Source organism: Thunnus maccoyii, chromosome 5 (assembly GCF_910596095.1).
Source record: "Thunnus maccoyii chromosome 5, fThuMac1.1, whole genome shotgun sequence".
NCBI classification, from domain to species: Eukaryota; Metazoa; Chordata; class Actinopteri; order Scombriformes; family Scombridae; genus Thunnus; species Thunnus maccoyii.
Window position 1 is genome coordinate 3,340,315 of NC_056537.1, and position 16,276 is coordinate 3,356,590.

Consider the following 16,276-nt stretch of genomic DNA (forward strand, 5'->3'; position numbering starts at 1 on the left):
TTAATCACTGTTCCTATTGAAACACAAGCTCCCGCCATCTTCCCCTACAATCAACCCTCTTTCAAAGTCACTTAGATCTTTTCCTCTCGCCATCTTGATATAAAATCATAATAAGCTGGGCCTGCTCGGTGTTTTTATACAGGCCATAGAGCTTGATGTTAGGTGGATATTAATTACTTAACTGTGCCATGCAGTGCACCTGTGTGGAAGCATCTGCATTTGTTGTGTTTCTCCACTCATTTATTCAGGTTTTTTTTTGGTAATAACACACACATCAGTGGGGATGGTGGGGTAAGTAGGGAGGTTATGGAGATTGGGGGTGTGTAAGATGGGAGGTGGATAAGAGAAACAGTCTGCAGTTGTGGTTACAGCATCGTGTAATACAGTCCTTAAATAGGCCGATGTGATTTACACAAGTGACCTGTCATGAATCCACCTGTGCAGTGGACACACTCCAGTTAAGTTTCTTTGGCTTTTGAACTTTTTTCAGTCATTGATGATGTTTTTTTAATGACAGCACAGGAACCTGGACAGAGGACAGAGTGACATATTCGTACTTTGCAGCAACAAGCTGAACATTTGCTTTAAATACTGGACACAGCAGTAACCAGCATGCAGTCAGACACCAGTTGCCGCACTCAGAAGTCCAACAAACCCCGTCTGAGACTTCCAGCAGACAGCAATCACCATGTTATGGCTGGTTGTCTGGGTGTCCAACCCCCCCCCCATGCAGAGCACAGTTTATTCTCAGGCTTTTACTGGAGGACAGGGAGGAAACCGGGGGTCATTTCCATCACATCATAATGACCAGACTAACATGAATCTGCAACAAAAAGCTTCATCCCAGAGGACGAACAAAATATCAGGGTTTTGGATTCGGTTATGAGAAGCTCAGGTTTAAATGCAGAAAACATGTCCTTGTGATCACACAATGTGAACCTAAACAAACCAAAATGCTAAAATATCAATAGCTAAGACCAAAGAAAATAAACAGATCTGATTGAATCCAGAGCTTTATTTTGTCTTCAAGATGGCCAAAAACGACAAGCAACAGAAAAAGAAGAGATCAAATGTGAAGAGGTTAGTGCCCTGAGAGTTCTCCTCTGACCAGAGCAGCTGGGAAAGTATTTACCAGTGACAGTAAACGTACCAGACGGGCAGAATGATCTGATATAGTTCCATATTTAGTAATTGATGCCTTTATTTGTTCTACCTTAGCAACCAAAGCTACAGACTGGACGGCCGTTTGTGGGCGTGTGCGACGAGCCGACGTCATCTCGTCTGCAAGGTAGAAAAAACTAGCTCGAGCAGGTTCAAGCCCTGACTTTTGACTTGCAGGCAGCATTTCTACATATGTTAACCTCAAGGAACTTTGACCATGTTTAACATCCAACATCATAACATAATTTATGATATAAATAACAGAAAACCACAAAAAGCAGAATATAGCCCCTTAAAAAAAGACTTTTTTTTGCCATATTTCAACTTTTTTCTCTCCTTGTTCATGTCTGATGTTTCCACTCAGACGTTTTTTTTGTTTGTTTTTTTTATGCTCAAAGTTAAAATGTGCATAAAAACAGGTGGTTGCAAACGCTGAAGTATATCATCGAATCAAATCTAAGTGACGAGTGAGATCATCACGGTTAACTGTAGGAGATTAATGAAATAACCTGAGAGTATAAATGACTTAACTGAGTAAACAGTTTTCTAATTTGAGAGAAGGATTCATCAAAGACGAATCAACCAGGCTCCGTAACAGACGGAGATGAGTTTCTGCCGTCTGTGTGTTTAGGACGTCAAACAGCTCATCGGTTTTCACATCACATCATCTCACTGTGAGGTGAGAGAGATAAAAACCTGTTATCTGAAACAGGAAACCCTGCTGTGTTTACTTTTCTCTTCGTCCATCACTCATCAGCTTACCCCCCCCCAAAAACATTCCTCAGTCTCTTATCTCCCTGTATCGTAAACACTGAGGACTCCCACCCATGTGTGTGGGGGGGATTCAGGGGTCAGAGGTAACAGCAGTGAGTTTGTTTTGAAGCAGGTATGCCTCTTCGATGACATCATCACCACCGCAGGCCGGCGGGAGGGGGGTGTTTGTCTCCCAGGCAGAGCTGATTAAAAACAGATCGGTCTGCCCGCCTTGACCCGCCGCGGTGATCGGCACACCATCTGATAACAACTTGTTTTGAGCTCAAACTCAGCGATTCTTTCTGGTGACGTTGAGTTCACTCCGTCTGAACCGTGATACTGAGAGGATGATGGGATACAGGCAGTCTGTCAGATAAATATGGAAACACATCCTGGATGAAAACAGTAGGATCAGGTTTTTTTATTTTTTGTGTAGTCTCTATTTACTCAGGGAAGTTTCACTGAGAGGAAGCTTCTCTTTTGCAGGAACGCCCTGATCGCATTCAGTTACACACAATCACACCTGGAAGCTGCCCAGTACAACCACAGTCTGACCTGCTGGTCACTGGAGCAGTCGGGGTTAAGGGCACCTCAGTGGTGGTAATGAGGAGGTGCAAGTGCTGTTTTTTCTACGTCTCCCACCCAGATTTGAAATGCAGCCAATGACACAAAGGTTCCCAAAGTGGGTGCCAGGTGCTGTTCGTATCATTCTTCATCTATTGTGTGTTTTTAATAACGTTTCCACATTTAAAAAACTGCACTAATCCCAGTTATCGTTGCAACACAACACGCTTTTCTGGCTCGGGAGCTTTGCAGGAGCTCAGCAGTCAGAAAGAAAACGCAATGGAAAGATTTCACACACAAAGAAAAGAGCTCAAAGAAACGCAGATACATCTCAGTGCAGGATATCCGTCACTGTCCGTGTGTATTCTCTGTGGTTTGACACGTCCCTAAATTCATGTTTGTGTGATGTAAACATGAAAACGAGACGAGAGACGTCCTGTCAGAGTCTCTCTCTCCACATCAACAGCAGCTCACACGTCCCATTAAAACAAACAAAACTATTTTGGGATTTTGTTTGTTTGTTTTGCTTAAATATGTTAAGAAAATGAAAGAAATACAGTTAACATATTAATGTATTTAATTGTTTTAATTGTTAATTTTGAGTAAAATTATTTGTCTAAACCCCATATTGATATAATATATGCTAATATAATATAATATTAAATGGTTGTAAGTTATACTGGGGGTTGGGTGACTCAGGGTGCCATTACAAGTAATTTCCTTTGAAGAGTTTGTTGGCAACGTTCAGCATGAATCCATCAGAGAACAAAACCGGAACCCAAAACATGTTCTGAAGTGTTTTTAGGTAAACCATCGCTGGATCAGACTAGTGTGAAAGTGACTTTCAGTGACAGTAAATACGTGTCCATCCTCTCATTTTCCGTCTGCTTTAACAAAGAGAAGAAGAAATACTAAAAACAGATTGATGTCATGTTTAGCAATCTTTAATCAGATGATCATCTGACCAGGACTTTATATTATTAGTCAGAAAACAGTCAAATAAACAGTACAAGTTTTTATATAAATAATCATATAAAGAATGAACTTTTGGTTTAAAATTTGAAGCCAACATGGACAAAAATCCCGGCGTGTCACAGAGCGGATGATGGATGTGAAACAGTTTAAGTGGAGATGCAAATCATGCAGTGGGTTTCTGGAGTGATGTCACTGCTGTCATCTCCTCCAGACTGATGCCGTCTGCTGAGTGGACTGAATCAGAGCGAGACGCCTCCTCCAGCTGTTATCTGCTTCATCAACACACGGCTCCACCTCAGTTCTCACTGTGTGACTCAGAGGTTTACACTGAGCTCACTGATTATGACGCCTCCAGACTCGCTGAGACGAAGCCGAAACTGCAATAACTCAAATACTTAAATCAAGCCGATGACAAAACCATGCATCGGCTTTCAAATGGAAACCAAAAATGAATGGAAAGTCAGTGGTTCCACTGAAAGAGAGAGAGAAGACTTTCTGGTTTTTAGACCACACAAGTCTGGTCAAGCATCCGATGAATCGCCCTGACTGGAACTTTCTTATAAAATTCAGACTAAAATTGTTTTTTTCGTGATTTTCTGTAATTTTTATATTGTTATAATGTTAAATGGATGTTAAACATGGTCAGAGTCATATGTAGATATGTAGGTTTCAGCTGCCCCGATGTTTCATTTGCAAGGTTTTTTTTAACTTTCCCGTCATCAGCTTGTTGCACATGTCCATAGACGGCTGTCCATTCAGTAATCTTTGTTGCTGCGGTTGTTCACTCTCATATTTCAGATCTGTTTCAGCTCCAACATGTGTGGATGTATTTGAGAAGTTGACATTTGGAGTAAAAAGGGGGGGAAAGTAGTGAAATCCTGCTACTATAGTTTGTTTGAGCCGGAGGAAGTTTCCTGAAGCCGACCAATCAGAGCAGAGTGGGCTCATCGGGAGGCGGGGCCTTAAAGAGACAGGAGCTAAAATGGCCTGTTTCAGACAGAGGCTGAACTGAGGGGCTGCATAAAGGACCAGTAGAAGATAACTGGAAATCATGCAAAGACATTCCAGTAGAGCCCCAGAATATAAATATAGACCTGAGCTGTGTCTCAAATCACATACTTCTGTTAGTACACTTTCATGTAGTACACGGTGTACACTATGTACTTACTGGCGTAGTGCGTGAATTTCTACAGGGTAGTGTTGTCTAAAATCAAACATGGCCGTTGTGCTCTTACCAGAAATGACGATCGCAAATTAGCATTAGCTAGCATTAGCATTAGCTAGCATTAGCATTCGTGTTATCGTTCGCACTACCAAATCATTACAGACTGCTAAATTGACCCAAAAAACATACTGATGGCTTATATCTGACAACAGTATAGTGGTGCTTAGTGCTAAAAAACACATGTATAACTTACATTTGTATAATGTGGCGATGTTCACCGTAGTTACAACGTACTCACGAAAAGTGGTCCCTCCCCTTCCGCTACGTAGCCAAGATGGCGACCATTGAGGGCGGGAAGAGTTCATAGTTCCACACTCTTCATCCGGGTTCTCACAGTGCACTGCATTTCCCATAATTACATATCATCTGTTCTACTCAAAAAACCTGAAAGTAACTTGTAACTAAAGCTGTGAAATGAATGTAATGGAGTAAAAAGTACAATATTTCCCTCTGAAACATAGTAGAGTGGAAATGAAATGGATACATTCAAGTTACATTTTTAAAACGTACCTCAAACATGTACTTAAGTACAGTACTCGAGTAAATGTACTTAGTTTAAGGCTGCAATTTATGATTATTTTCATTATCAATTAATCTGCAGATTATCTTCTCAGCTTCTCATTTGACTCATTTTCTGGTCTATAAAATGTAGTTTCCTGAAGCTCGAGCTTTGACGTCATCAAACCAACAGTTTGAAATCCAAACATCTTGAATTAATTATCACACAAAACCAAGAACGACAGCAAATGACCTCCTGGAACTAATGACTAACTAATGACTTATATTTCTGTGAAATCTTTGCAGCTTTAACGGCGCTCTGATGATGATGATCACATCATCTGACACAGTGACCGTCTCCAAGAAGCCAAAACAATCCCGTCATTACAGTGAGCAGCACAGTGAGCTCTTATCTCCTCCATTACAAACCACTGAGGGGTCAAACTGGAACCTGACACCAGATTAAAAAAAAAAAAAAAGCATTTTGCCCCAAAAGACAGGACGTGAGCCGCCACCCGTGAGCACCCAGAAAACAAAAGACAGACTCAGGTGACCTTTCACCTCTGACACAGGTCGCCGACACCACTTCCCCTCTCGGTGAAACGGAGAAGCCTCGGGCGCCCGAGCGCTCTGCGCTCACACTGAGTCTGGAGTTTTTTTTAAAGTCTTACATTTTCTGCCTTTATTTTGAAAATTTTGCAAATAATTAAATTTGCTTTAAGGGGAAAAAACGATTTCACATTAATTTTAATATTTCTTCTTTGTTTTCATTAATCACTGTGAGAGAAGGTAAGTCGATCCAAAACCCTCAAATCCCCCCCAAAACCCTGTCTGACCCAAAACACTCCCAGTAATCCCACTGTTCCCATTAACACAGACATGTTTACTGCACAAACACATAAATTATGAAAACACTCCTCTTTATCCTCATCTCATGATCATGAAATCCTTCATTGTCCAGATCTCAGGGGGGGAAGAAAAAAAACTTGTGTCAGACGTTTACTGAGCCAGAACTGAACTGAATCAGTTTGAAAATGTGTTTAAATATTAAACCTGAGCAGCAACAGAAACACAAACAGTAAAATATCCACCACACACGTACCTCATCAGGTTTTGTAAACCCTGTTTGCTGGAGTTTCTCCTCACCAGAGCGTTGGACATGTTGGCCTCTTTTCTTCTTCTACTACTACTTCTTTTGTCTCCTTCTGTTAGAAACAAATCAGATCACACCGGCTCTTCTTCTTCTTCTTCTTCTTCTTCTTTTCCACCTCGAACACTGAAGGCAGCTTTCTGTCCTGCAGCCGTAACGCAGCTCAGAGTATCTGTGAGTGAATGTGTGTGTGTGTGTGTCTGTTTTACTGTTATACTGGTGGTTTCACACACATATAAACACACACACACCCACTTCTTACTCACTCTCTTTTTTGTTGTATATCACACACACACACAGTTTCCTCCCCTGCAATGCTTGTTGGGAATGTCAGCGGAGCTCACAGTGACTCCCTCCTCTCTCTCTCTCTCTCTCAAGGAGGGGAGGGTTTTAGTCATTACACTCCCCCTCCTCCTCACACACACACACACACACACTCTCACATACATACACACACACCTCAACCCCCCCTCTCCCCCCCTCCTCCTTCTGTCCTACATGTGGTTTTCATTGAAGAGCTCAGAGCAGCGGGGCCCAACATCTCTCTCTCTCTCTCCCCCCTTTTCTTTCTTTTTTTCTGCTGCTTCTCTCCGTTATGCCGGGTCATGTGGTCTTCCCTGAAGGGGAATGAAAGACGATACCCCCTCCCTCAACTCCCCCCCTCCACCTCCCAAAAATCCACTACTGCACCATCCTCGTCCCCTCCCCAACATTTCAATCTCACTCCGATTTGCCAAAGCAGCAGATTGTCAGGAGGAAAACAAAGTGAGGGAGGTTGTTTGTTAAGTGAAGAAAAACACCTTCACTTACCGTACAGAACAATATCACTATGTCCTGCATTCAAATATTACTTAATAAAGAAACATTAACAGTAAAATGCATTAAATGACAAAAAATGAACAGTGAAACCTGTTTTTCCTCCTGTTCATACTGACCATTAGAAGATCCCTTCATAATGACCTTACAATGGAAGTGATGGGAGACAAAAATGTATTTCAAAGTTTATCTGAAGCTAATATGAAGCTTCAGCGTCCAAATGAGTCAAATCAAGTAGATATCTTTCAACGTTACAGTCTTTTTAGTGCCAAAGTTCCTCTTTTTGTTACTATACTTCCACCTGCAGCTCAACAGGGAAACACTGTCCGAGGAAACACAAAGAGGGAATTTGATGCTAAAAAGACTGTAAATGTGTCAGATATCCACTTGATATGAAATATGAAATGACTGTGTGGACACACTGTGGATTTATTCACTAAGTCTTTAAGTTTGACAATATTTTTAAGTGTTTTTATGTGCAAATTGAATATGCGAATAAAAAGGTGGACGGGAACACTTGTAGAGGGTTTCAAGGTTATAAAAAATATTGTTTGACTATTCATACAAACAAATGCATGAAATAAAACTATAATACAGGCTGTTTACATGTAATTGAAAGTTTATGTTTGCTTGTAAATCATTGAAAATATTCATATTTGACAGTTTTAAATGATTTCTGGTCTACTGTGTGAAAGTCTCACATCAACACTTTTAAGCTCAGCTTCTCAGCTTGTTTTTACATGATACATAAATAAAGTTGTTACCGTAAATAAAACACGTTCAGTTTATTCACCGATGGACAGACAGACTCTAGAGAGTTTTGTTTACGGGTGAACAGATGCAGAAAGACACATCATTGAGTTCATGAGTTCATGAGACAGACGACTCAAAGAATGCAGCTGAGACACTTTCTACAGAAGATGTCAAACTATCATCTGTTGCTCTGCGGGTCTAAAACATAATTCTAACTTGAAAAATGTTCCTGTTCACATTTTGAACAGAAACAAAGTCGCACCAAGTCTGAAACAAACTTTGTATTTTAGCTTTTTTTCTAGATTTAGGACTATTTATTCATATCTCACACTGCAATTTTTATTCTCCTGTTTTATCAGAATCAGAATCAGAATCATTGACCAGGCATCAATGTGCTCACACATGTTCAGCAAGATATACAAGGACATACAACCAAAACAAGGACAACAAAGCAAAGCCAGACAAAGATTTTTATATAACGCTAAGTATACAGAAAAATAAAAAAAATAAGATAGTGACAGTAGAGAGATAACAGGAAACAAGTGGAGAGAGAAAGATTCTAATAATAATGATAATAATAATAATAATAATAACTTTTATTTATGTAGCACTTTTCAAAAGCAAGTTTAATAAAAACAAAAAAACACAATGCAGTTACAAATTAGAATAAATTCAATGCATCAATTTTCAATCAAGAAAAAATCTAATAAACAAATGAATGAAATAATAATAATAATCATAATAATAAAACATCTACTACATACTGTTTGTTTTTGTTTTCATGATGAATTCATTTCCTCTGAGGCAGAAATACATGTTGTCTTCAGTGACTCCTGCAGGTTCAACGGAGCAAACGAAACACTTCTAGGATGTTATCAAAGCTGCCTTGTTCACTCTGGTTGAAGGAGAACGTGGTCGGTTTTCCAACGACATGCAACAAATGTCCACTGTCTGGCGTTATGTGCATCTTAACCAGTAAGCTGAACCAACGAGCAGTAGAAGAAGAACTCCACCAGCAGTTGGACCAGTCGCTCCAAACTCAAACTGTGCAGCTGAACGTTGGTCAAACCCACAGAACCTCATCTTAAACTCTGATGAAGTTTCCAAAGACACCAAATATGTCAGTTTGAAGTGTATAAAACGATGCACAGATCATTTTCAGTAAGTATTACCATTTAATGGAACGGCAAAGCCATAAAAAACAAGAAGTCTTGGTTTACTTTTTCTCTCTGAAGCACAATCCTTCAATGATAAAATTGTTTGAATGAAATCTCTACATTTAAAAGTTTATTTCCACCTCTGCTAACACGTGATGTACAGTTCAGCTGAATTGGTTGTCAAAGTGTTTGCTGAAGGCTCCGCAGCTCATGAAGCCGTCACTCTGCCATTCACACTCCGACAAACAACCTCTACGTCTTTGTCTTCACCCACCACCCCCCTCCCCCCTCCCCTCCCCCCTCCCCTCCAAAAAACCCTCCCGCTCACATATTCAACACACCGCCGTCGCTACGGCAACCCACTCATCACCATTCACCCCTGGAGTGTTGGAAAGTCTTGCATCGGTAGGCATGTCAGACAAAAGGGCATTCTGGGAAGTGAATTCACACTCGAGCTCATAAAACGGAGCTGCCGTTTCCTACGAACGCCGACTGACCTGAACGCAACCTCGATACTCAGACGCTCCAGAACAAACAGAGCACAGACGCGTTAAAAAGGCCGAATAGCTTTTTACCAGCTCACACGCTCACAAAAACACATCAGCAAACATCTGCAATATTTGTTTCTCTTGAAAGGCTGACATCCAGTGATCACATGTGTTGAATGGAGAGAGAAGCCTGTTAAAGTGCCGCCATTACTACTTTACTACTTGTTCTTAACTTGAGTATTGTTATTAGATGCTACTTCATACTATAAATATTGTACTTTCTACTCCCCTACGTTTATTCAGCAGCTTTAGTTACTTTTCAGATGAAGATTTGACATAAAATAACATATTTGTAAGCTTATAAATGACACTGCATTGTTCAAAATTAAACCAGTGGTTCCCAAACTGTTTTGGTTTGTGACTCTTTACAAAAAATTAGTGTGTATTTGTGTCTTTTTGTGATGTTTCAGACGTCTCTGAGTTGTTTCCCTTCACATGGTTTCAAATAAGTAACTGTTTGAGGCCCAAAGAGGTAAAACTCTCCAATATTTCACAAAAAAGGTTAAAGAAAAGTTCTGAAAAATGATGATGATGCATCAGCTCATCAGTATCTGGCAGCCTGATTTCCTGCAAAATGAGTACTTTTACTTTAGAACTTTAAGTAAATTTAGCTGGTAATACTAATAATACTTTTACTTCAGTAGGGTTTTTGAATGCAGGACTTGATGTTTCAAGACACATCAGTGCTGAAAATCTGTATTTTAATAAGAAAATGTCTGTTTTTACAGTGGTTTCATCAGTCTGCTTTAGTTAGAGCTGGACACGGAGAACAAATATCAGAGGCATCACTGGATGTCCACATGTGTGTAAATCATTCAGATGAGCAGCTTTTACATCTACACAAACCACAAACATCCTGCTGTTAAATGAAACGCGTTCAGCCTCATGCGAGCGGTCTTTCCTCAGCAGAGAACTTGGAAAGATTAAAACTGGACCAACATGTTTCTTCACCGCAGGGAGAGTTAATCTGCAGCCGGCACAAGTCTCTGACCACAAAACCCCACGTACACTGCAGTCCAACACAAACACGCGAGCACAGAGAACATGTTTCTAGATTGAAGTTGAAGTGGAAATCCACAGTTGTCGTGTTGGACAAGGCAGTGAATGCCACTCTGCAGTTTATTACGGCCTCCTCTTCTCCCAGTAAGCTTTCCTGTTGTCCAAACCAATCAGTTTAGCTCATAATATCAACAGTCAGACATGCCATCACAGTCTCATTAATTGGGCAAATGTTTGCTTTATAAATAAAAGGCTAGCAGTCTAAATAAGCAGCAACTACCACGGCTTGAGGTTGAGGCCAAAGCGGAAGCACTTTAAAACGCCACTGATGGCCGCTAGCTGCTCCAACTGACTCCCATTCAAAAACTTCTCACTAGAAAGACTGAATCAATCATTTGTTTTAACCGGTCATTATGGTCTCAATATTTAAATTCAGGTCCGCTAATAAGTGTGCTGGTTTTGGAAATTACTGCTCTGTTAATAAGATTTGAAGACTTATAGTAGCTTTGATGTCTGCTGTGTGGGTGTTGATTGACAGCTGGCTCATCTGCTGCTCTCGTTGACTCCAGGCTTCCAGGAGTTGGACTATTGTCACAATATTGCACCAAGTTTAATGTTACTTGATTATGATACCTGCCCTGTTAGCACAATTTATCTAAAGTAGCTAACGTTAGCCCAAGTGTGCATCACTCGGTGTCCCCAGTAAGCTAGCGTTAGCTTGGTTTCCGAGGTAGCGGGGCGTGTTTCCAGAGCATGAAAGTCAACACCCCGCACTCCTTATTTGGAAGGTCTTGGCTCCAAAAGGAAAGATGGTGCTGACCATAAGCTGCAACTCTGGCAACTCTCAAACCGGCTCCGATGCAAACCAACAGATGACGTCACACCTCGATACCTCCGTCTTTAGACTATGGTTGAAGGCTGAAACCAGGAGAGTGGAAGCTGTCATAGCAACAGAGTTCAATCAAGTTTGATGAATGTATTCCACAATAATTAAGTATCTACATGTTCTAGACATTGTAATTATCACAAAAAAAAATATTTAAGGCATGTTACTTACTTCTTTCTTGACAAATCTGGTCCAATAAAACAAGAAGATGAGCTTGACGGAGAGTTTGCAGGTAGTGTGAGTTCATGGCCAGATGGCCGGACCTATAAACACATTTACTATCCAATAGCATTGCAAGGATAAACAATAAGACCTGTTGACTATGTAAATGTGGTCTTTTAAAAAAAAACATTTACACATTTTTTTTTAGGATAGCTAAAAGTGATTGTTGTAATATTGCAACAGTGGGCCTTACAGGGTTAATGACCATGAACAACTTTATTTACATCTTTATATGAGTCTAAACCATTGCTGGCAACCCCCCGGAGACTGCAACAGTAGCAGTATCTTCCTGATCAACAGCTGCTGTAGAAGTGGTTTGGACCGGATATCGCCACTGATCTCCTGATAAGTTACTTCTACATTCAACAAGTGAGAAACATGTTTGTTTGCTTGTGCAATGCAGGTCTGAACTGTGAACACATTTCCTGCTGATGAAACTATGGACCAAGGACTTTTTTTTTTCTTGAGCAAATTCAAAAAGACTAAAACATGACGATTGAAACGATTAAACAAGACCTGCATCACTAGCAAGGGCTTCATCATTATGTATGTCTAATATCTGCAGAACGACTGAATAAAGTAGAATCACAAACTGCTCTTTCGACCTCGATGGCCTCATGTCTCGTAGTCAGAGATAGTAACAGCAAGAGTTCAGATCAATGTGTCTTTTTTCAGTCTGTTTCTCTCATAAATGTATTCACAGATTCACCAGGAGATATCCGGAGTCAGCTGAGCATCCTGAGTCACAACAGTCCTGTAAAGTGCAGCAGGTCCACAGACTGAAAATATTCACGTCACAAGAAGATTTAATATAGCAGCTGTTATCTACGCTACTGTTTTAACTTAAAATAAGATTTTTGTGCACGTTGTAATAACTCCATTTCCACAAAGTGAACATTTTACACATCATGCAGCTCTAACTGAACCATCTACAACAAGTAAACACATATAACATTTATGGCACATGTACATGTTTACTGGGTAAAGGTGCAAATTAGGGATGCACGATATTATCGGCACATCATCGGTATCGGCCGATATAAGCTCTAAATTGAAATATCGGCATCGGCCCGAAATTAACATTTTCTGCAGATTATGAGAGGCCGATTTGTCGCCTTCTCCTCCGCCGCCTGACTGTGCTTCCCTCCACGGACTGTTTCACCCTGAGGGTCCCGGTGCAGCCAGCTGGAAAAAATACGCGCATATATCGGAATCGGCCACAATGAGTTGGAAATATCGGCATATCGGATATCGGCAAAAAATCCAATATTGTGCATCCCTAGTGCAAATGATTAGATCGACCTCTGGATTTCAATAATCAATTATGGATCATTCAAATTAGAATCACAACTAATCGCCAAAACTGATTTTTTTAATCCAGCGCTGATATTGGTTTCTATGGACGTTCTCATATTTACTGTATGTGCTGTGAAAACTCGTCACCAAGTTAAAATGGAGAAAAGAGAGAAAAACTCATAATATTATACAAATAAAGTTGCAATTTTAAAAAAAAAAATCTCCATATTTCAATAAAAAAAAGCAAAATGTCATACTGTATGTTATGATTGGGTAGATTAGATTATATGTGTAAAGTTCTGTGTAAAATGATCTTTTTCTCATAATAACTTTATTCTCATGATGGTGACTTTCTCTTAAAATGACGACTTTATTCTTAAAATCTCAGATTTGTTACCCAGACAGTGGCCCTAATACAGTTCTGTCTTACTTTACTACTGAAAGGTAAGTGAAGCTGAACATTTTAAATCAACTACTCAAACGTTTTTATAGATTTGTTAATAATGAAAATAATGATTATTTGCTGCTCTGGACTCAACCACCCTCATGTATCACAGACATCAGTGGAAAGCTGTCCACAGAGACACACAGCTCTGTTTTATCTCCTCCAGCTTGCCTCCCGGAGAACAAACACTTCCATCCATCAGCGGGACAACAACACTCTCCGCCTGTGGCTTCACTTTCAGCTCTAAGCAAACAACCTGATGCCGCTGTGTTTGGTTTTCTGCTGCTGGAGGTTATCTGGTGATGCCAGGTATCGATGGAAACCACACTTCAGCCACCACCAGTCCTCTGTTGCTTGAAATCTCAGTATCAGAAACAGTTTTCACAGCTGTATTTACAGAGTTAAACTCACAGCTTGTTGGCCCAGAAAGCCTTTCTAGATGTTACAACACAGTGAAATCCTGATTACAGAAATATTTTGTCAGGAGAGAGGACAATAATCAGCACTTTTCAAATATTTTAGTGACCAACATGAGTTGTTTTGTATTCTTGACAAGAGCTATCTAAAGGAAAAACTGTTAAAGGGGACATATACTGCACATTTCCAGCTCTATATATATTCTGTGGCTCTACTGGAATATCTTTGTATGATTCACAGTTAAAAACTCCTTATTTATCTTATACTGGCCCTTCATGCAGCCCCTCAGTTCAGCCTCTGTCTGAAACAGGCCGTTTTAGCTCCTGTCTCTTTAAGGCCCCGCCTCCTGATGAGCCCACTCTGTCCTGATTGGTCAGCTTCAGGAAGTTGCGTCACAACTGACTTGCAGATGCTCAGAAGGCTACGTCAACAAATCATGAAACAAACTAGAGATTTCACATCTTTTTCTCTTCCGTTACTCGAAATTTCAACTTCTCAATTTCATCTGCATATGTTCAAGCTAAAGTCAGATCTGAAATATGACAGTGGACAATGTGAACAACACATGGAAAAACCTTAGCAACCACCTTAGCAACCAAGGCTACAGAATGGACAGCCGTTCGTGGGACGTCGTGCCAAACCAATGTTGAAAACCATCGGAAACAAAGCGTTCAGAGCAGGTTGAAGCCCTGAGTTTTGACTTGCAGGCAGCATGTCTACATACGTTCACCTCAAGTTTTGGAACTTTGACCATGTTTAACATCTGACATGAATAACAGACAACCACAAAAAGCAGAATGTGGCCCTTTAAGACTTTAGTCTGTCTCAAACAAACTAGTTTGTGCAACCTAATGGTAAGACTGTTAATATCTGTTCTGAATGGCCATCATCGCCTTCACCTGGCTGCATCCCTGATCTCTGTACGCTCTTTGCTAACCCTTTCTATGTTAACATCACTAAACTTAACACAGAGCAGGACAGAGCTGTTAGTATTTCTCTACACTTTTACAAAAAAAACATCCAGGACCAGCTTCCAAAGTAACAAAGATACAGCGCACACTTTCAGTCAGTCCTTTCACACCTCCACACACCCGACCAGATGTGACTGTTGATCGTCTGTCTTGTGTCAGACACTGTTACACAATCTAACAAGCACTTTGTTTGAAGCATACTGAGACCTTTATTTTATGGCTGCAACTAACGATAATTTTCTCGATCAAGCGATTAGTTGTTTGGTCTATAAAATGCCAGAAAATGGTGAAAAATGTCGTGTTACTGTTTCCCAAAACCCAAGATGACGTCTTCAAATGTCTTGTTTTGTCTACAACACAAAGATATTCAGTTTACTGTCATAGAGGACTAAAGAAACTATGAAATATCCACATTTGAGAAGTTGGAATCAGAGAATTTAGACACTTTTTTAATGAAAAATGACTCAAAACAATTAATCGATTAATTTAATAGTTGGAAACTAATGGATTAATCGTTGCAGCTCTAGTCAATTTTGTGTTTTTCTGATGTCAACATAAACGTCTCTCTGTATGAAATGTAGTTCAGAGATTTAGCTTATAATTGCTGGCAGGAGTGAGGGTCAAAACTATAATAATAAAGGCAGGATTGTCAAAAATCCTACTTTTCTTCAAGTATAATCCAGTACGGTAAATCCTGGAGGCTCAGCTTCTCCTGTGGGGTCTGAATTACAACAGTTTTCCAGGTAAGAAAAGACTGTTTTGCCAATTTGGCTAAAGCAGGATTAAAGCTCCAGGTCCCCCGGAACAAAAGCAGCTCATTCCTGCAGATCTCCTTCCTCCCTGCTCACTCAGGGCGGAGGAGTGCTGTTGATCCATTAAAGTAGATCCTGCCAGCTCAGGAAGTGCTGACCTGCGACCCAGAAAACGTTTCTGCTTCTCCTCTATCCGATGCCAGAGCTGCTCTCATCACCTCCCACTCAGAGCGGCTCCTCTCTGGGGCTTCGGCAGCGTCTCCCCGCCTGACACCGAGAGCACAACTACGCCGAGCGACTCTCTGACGGATGGATTTACACGCTGGAATTCAGTCAAAAGTTATCCGAGAAGAGAAATTAACCGGTCAGCAGGAGCTTTTGGAAGTGATATTAGAAAGATGTCACATTCGTCGGATCTTCAAAGAGCTGAGCTGAGAAAGCGCAGGACTCTTTTGACTCAATAAATGTATCTAGAGTAGCTTTCAAAACACACATGTTACACATAGCCAGCAAACACTACTGATTTTGTATGAATTTCTACCAGATTGGTGCAGTTTGAGGTCACAAAGTCTTGATTAACAACCTGATTGATAAACGATCTGGCTGCAGGACCATCACATGGTTTTCTGGAAGGTCAGATCATCTGGCCGACTGTCTTGCAGTTTGAGCAGTTCCTTGATCCGATTTC

At 40.5% G+C, this 16,276-nt stretch overlaps 1 protein-coding gene across 2 annotated transcripts in view; it reads right to left on the minus strand.

Moving 5' to 3' along the window:
* Positions 1-16,276, minus strand: part of lsp1a (lymphocyte specific protein 1 a) — a 64,886-nt gene that overhangs the window by 42,450 nt on the left and 6,160 nt on the right. Inside the window, exon 1 of one of the 2 annotated variants that reach the window (XM_042410984.1) lies at positions 6,279-6,736. The exons of the other annotated variant lie outside the window; for it this stretch is intronic. Coding sequence (XP_042266918.1) covers positions 6,279-6,337 — 59 coding nt within the window. The 5' untranslated portion in view covers positions 6,338-6,736. Of the gene's footprint in view, positions 1-6,278; positions 6,737-16,276 lie in introns of those variants that run through there. 2 annotated transcript variants of the gene reach the window in all.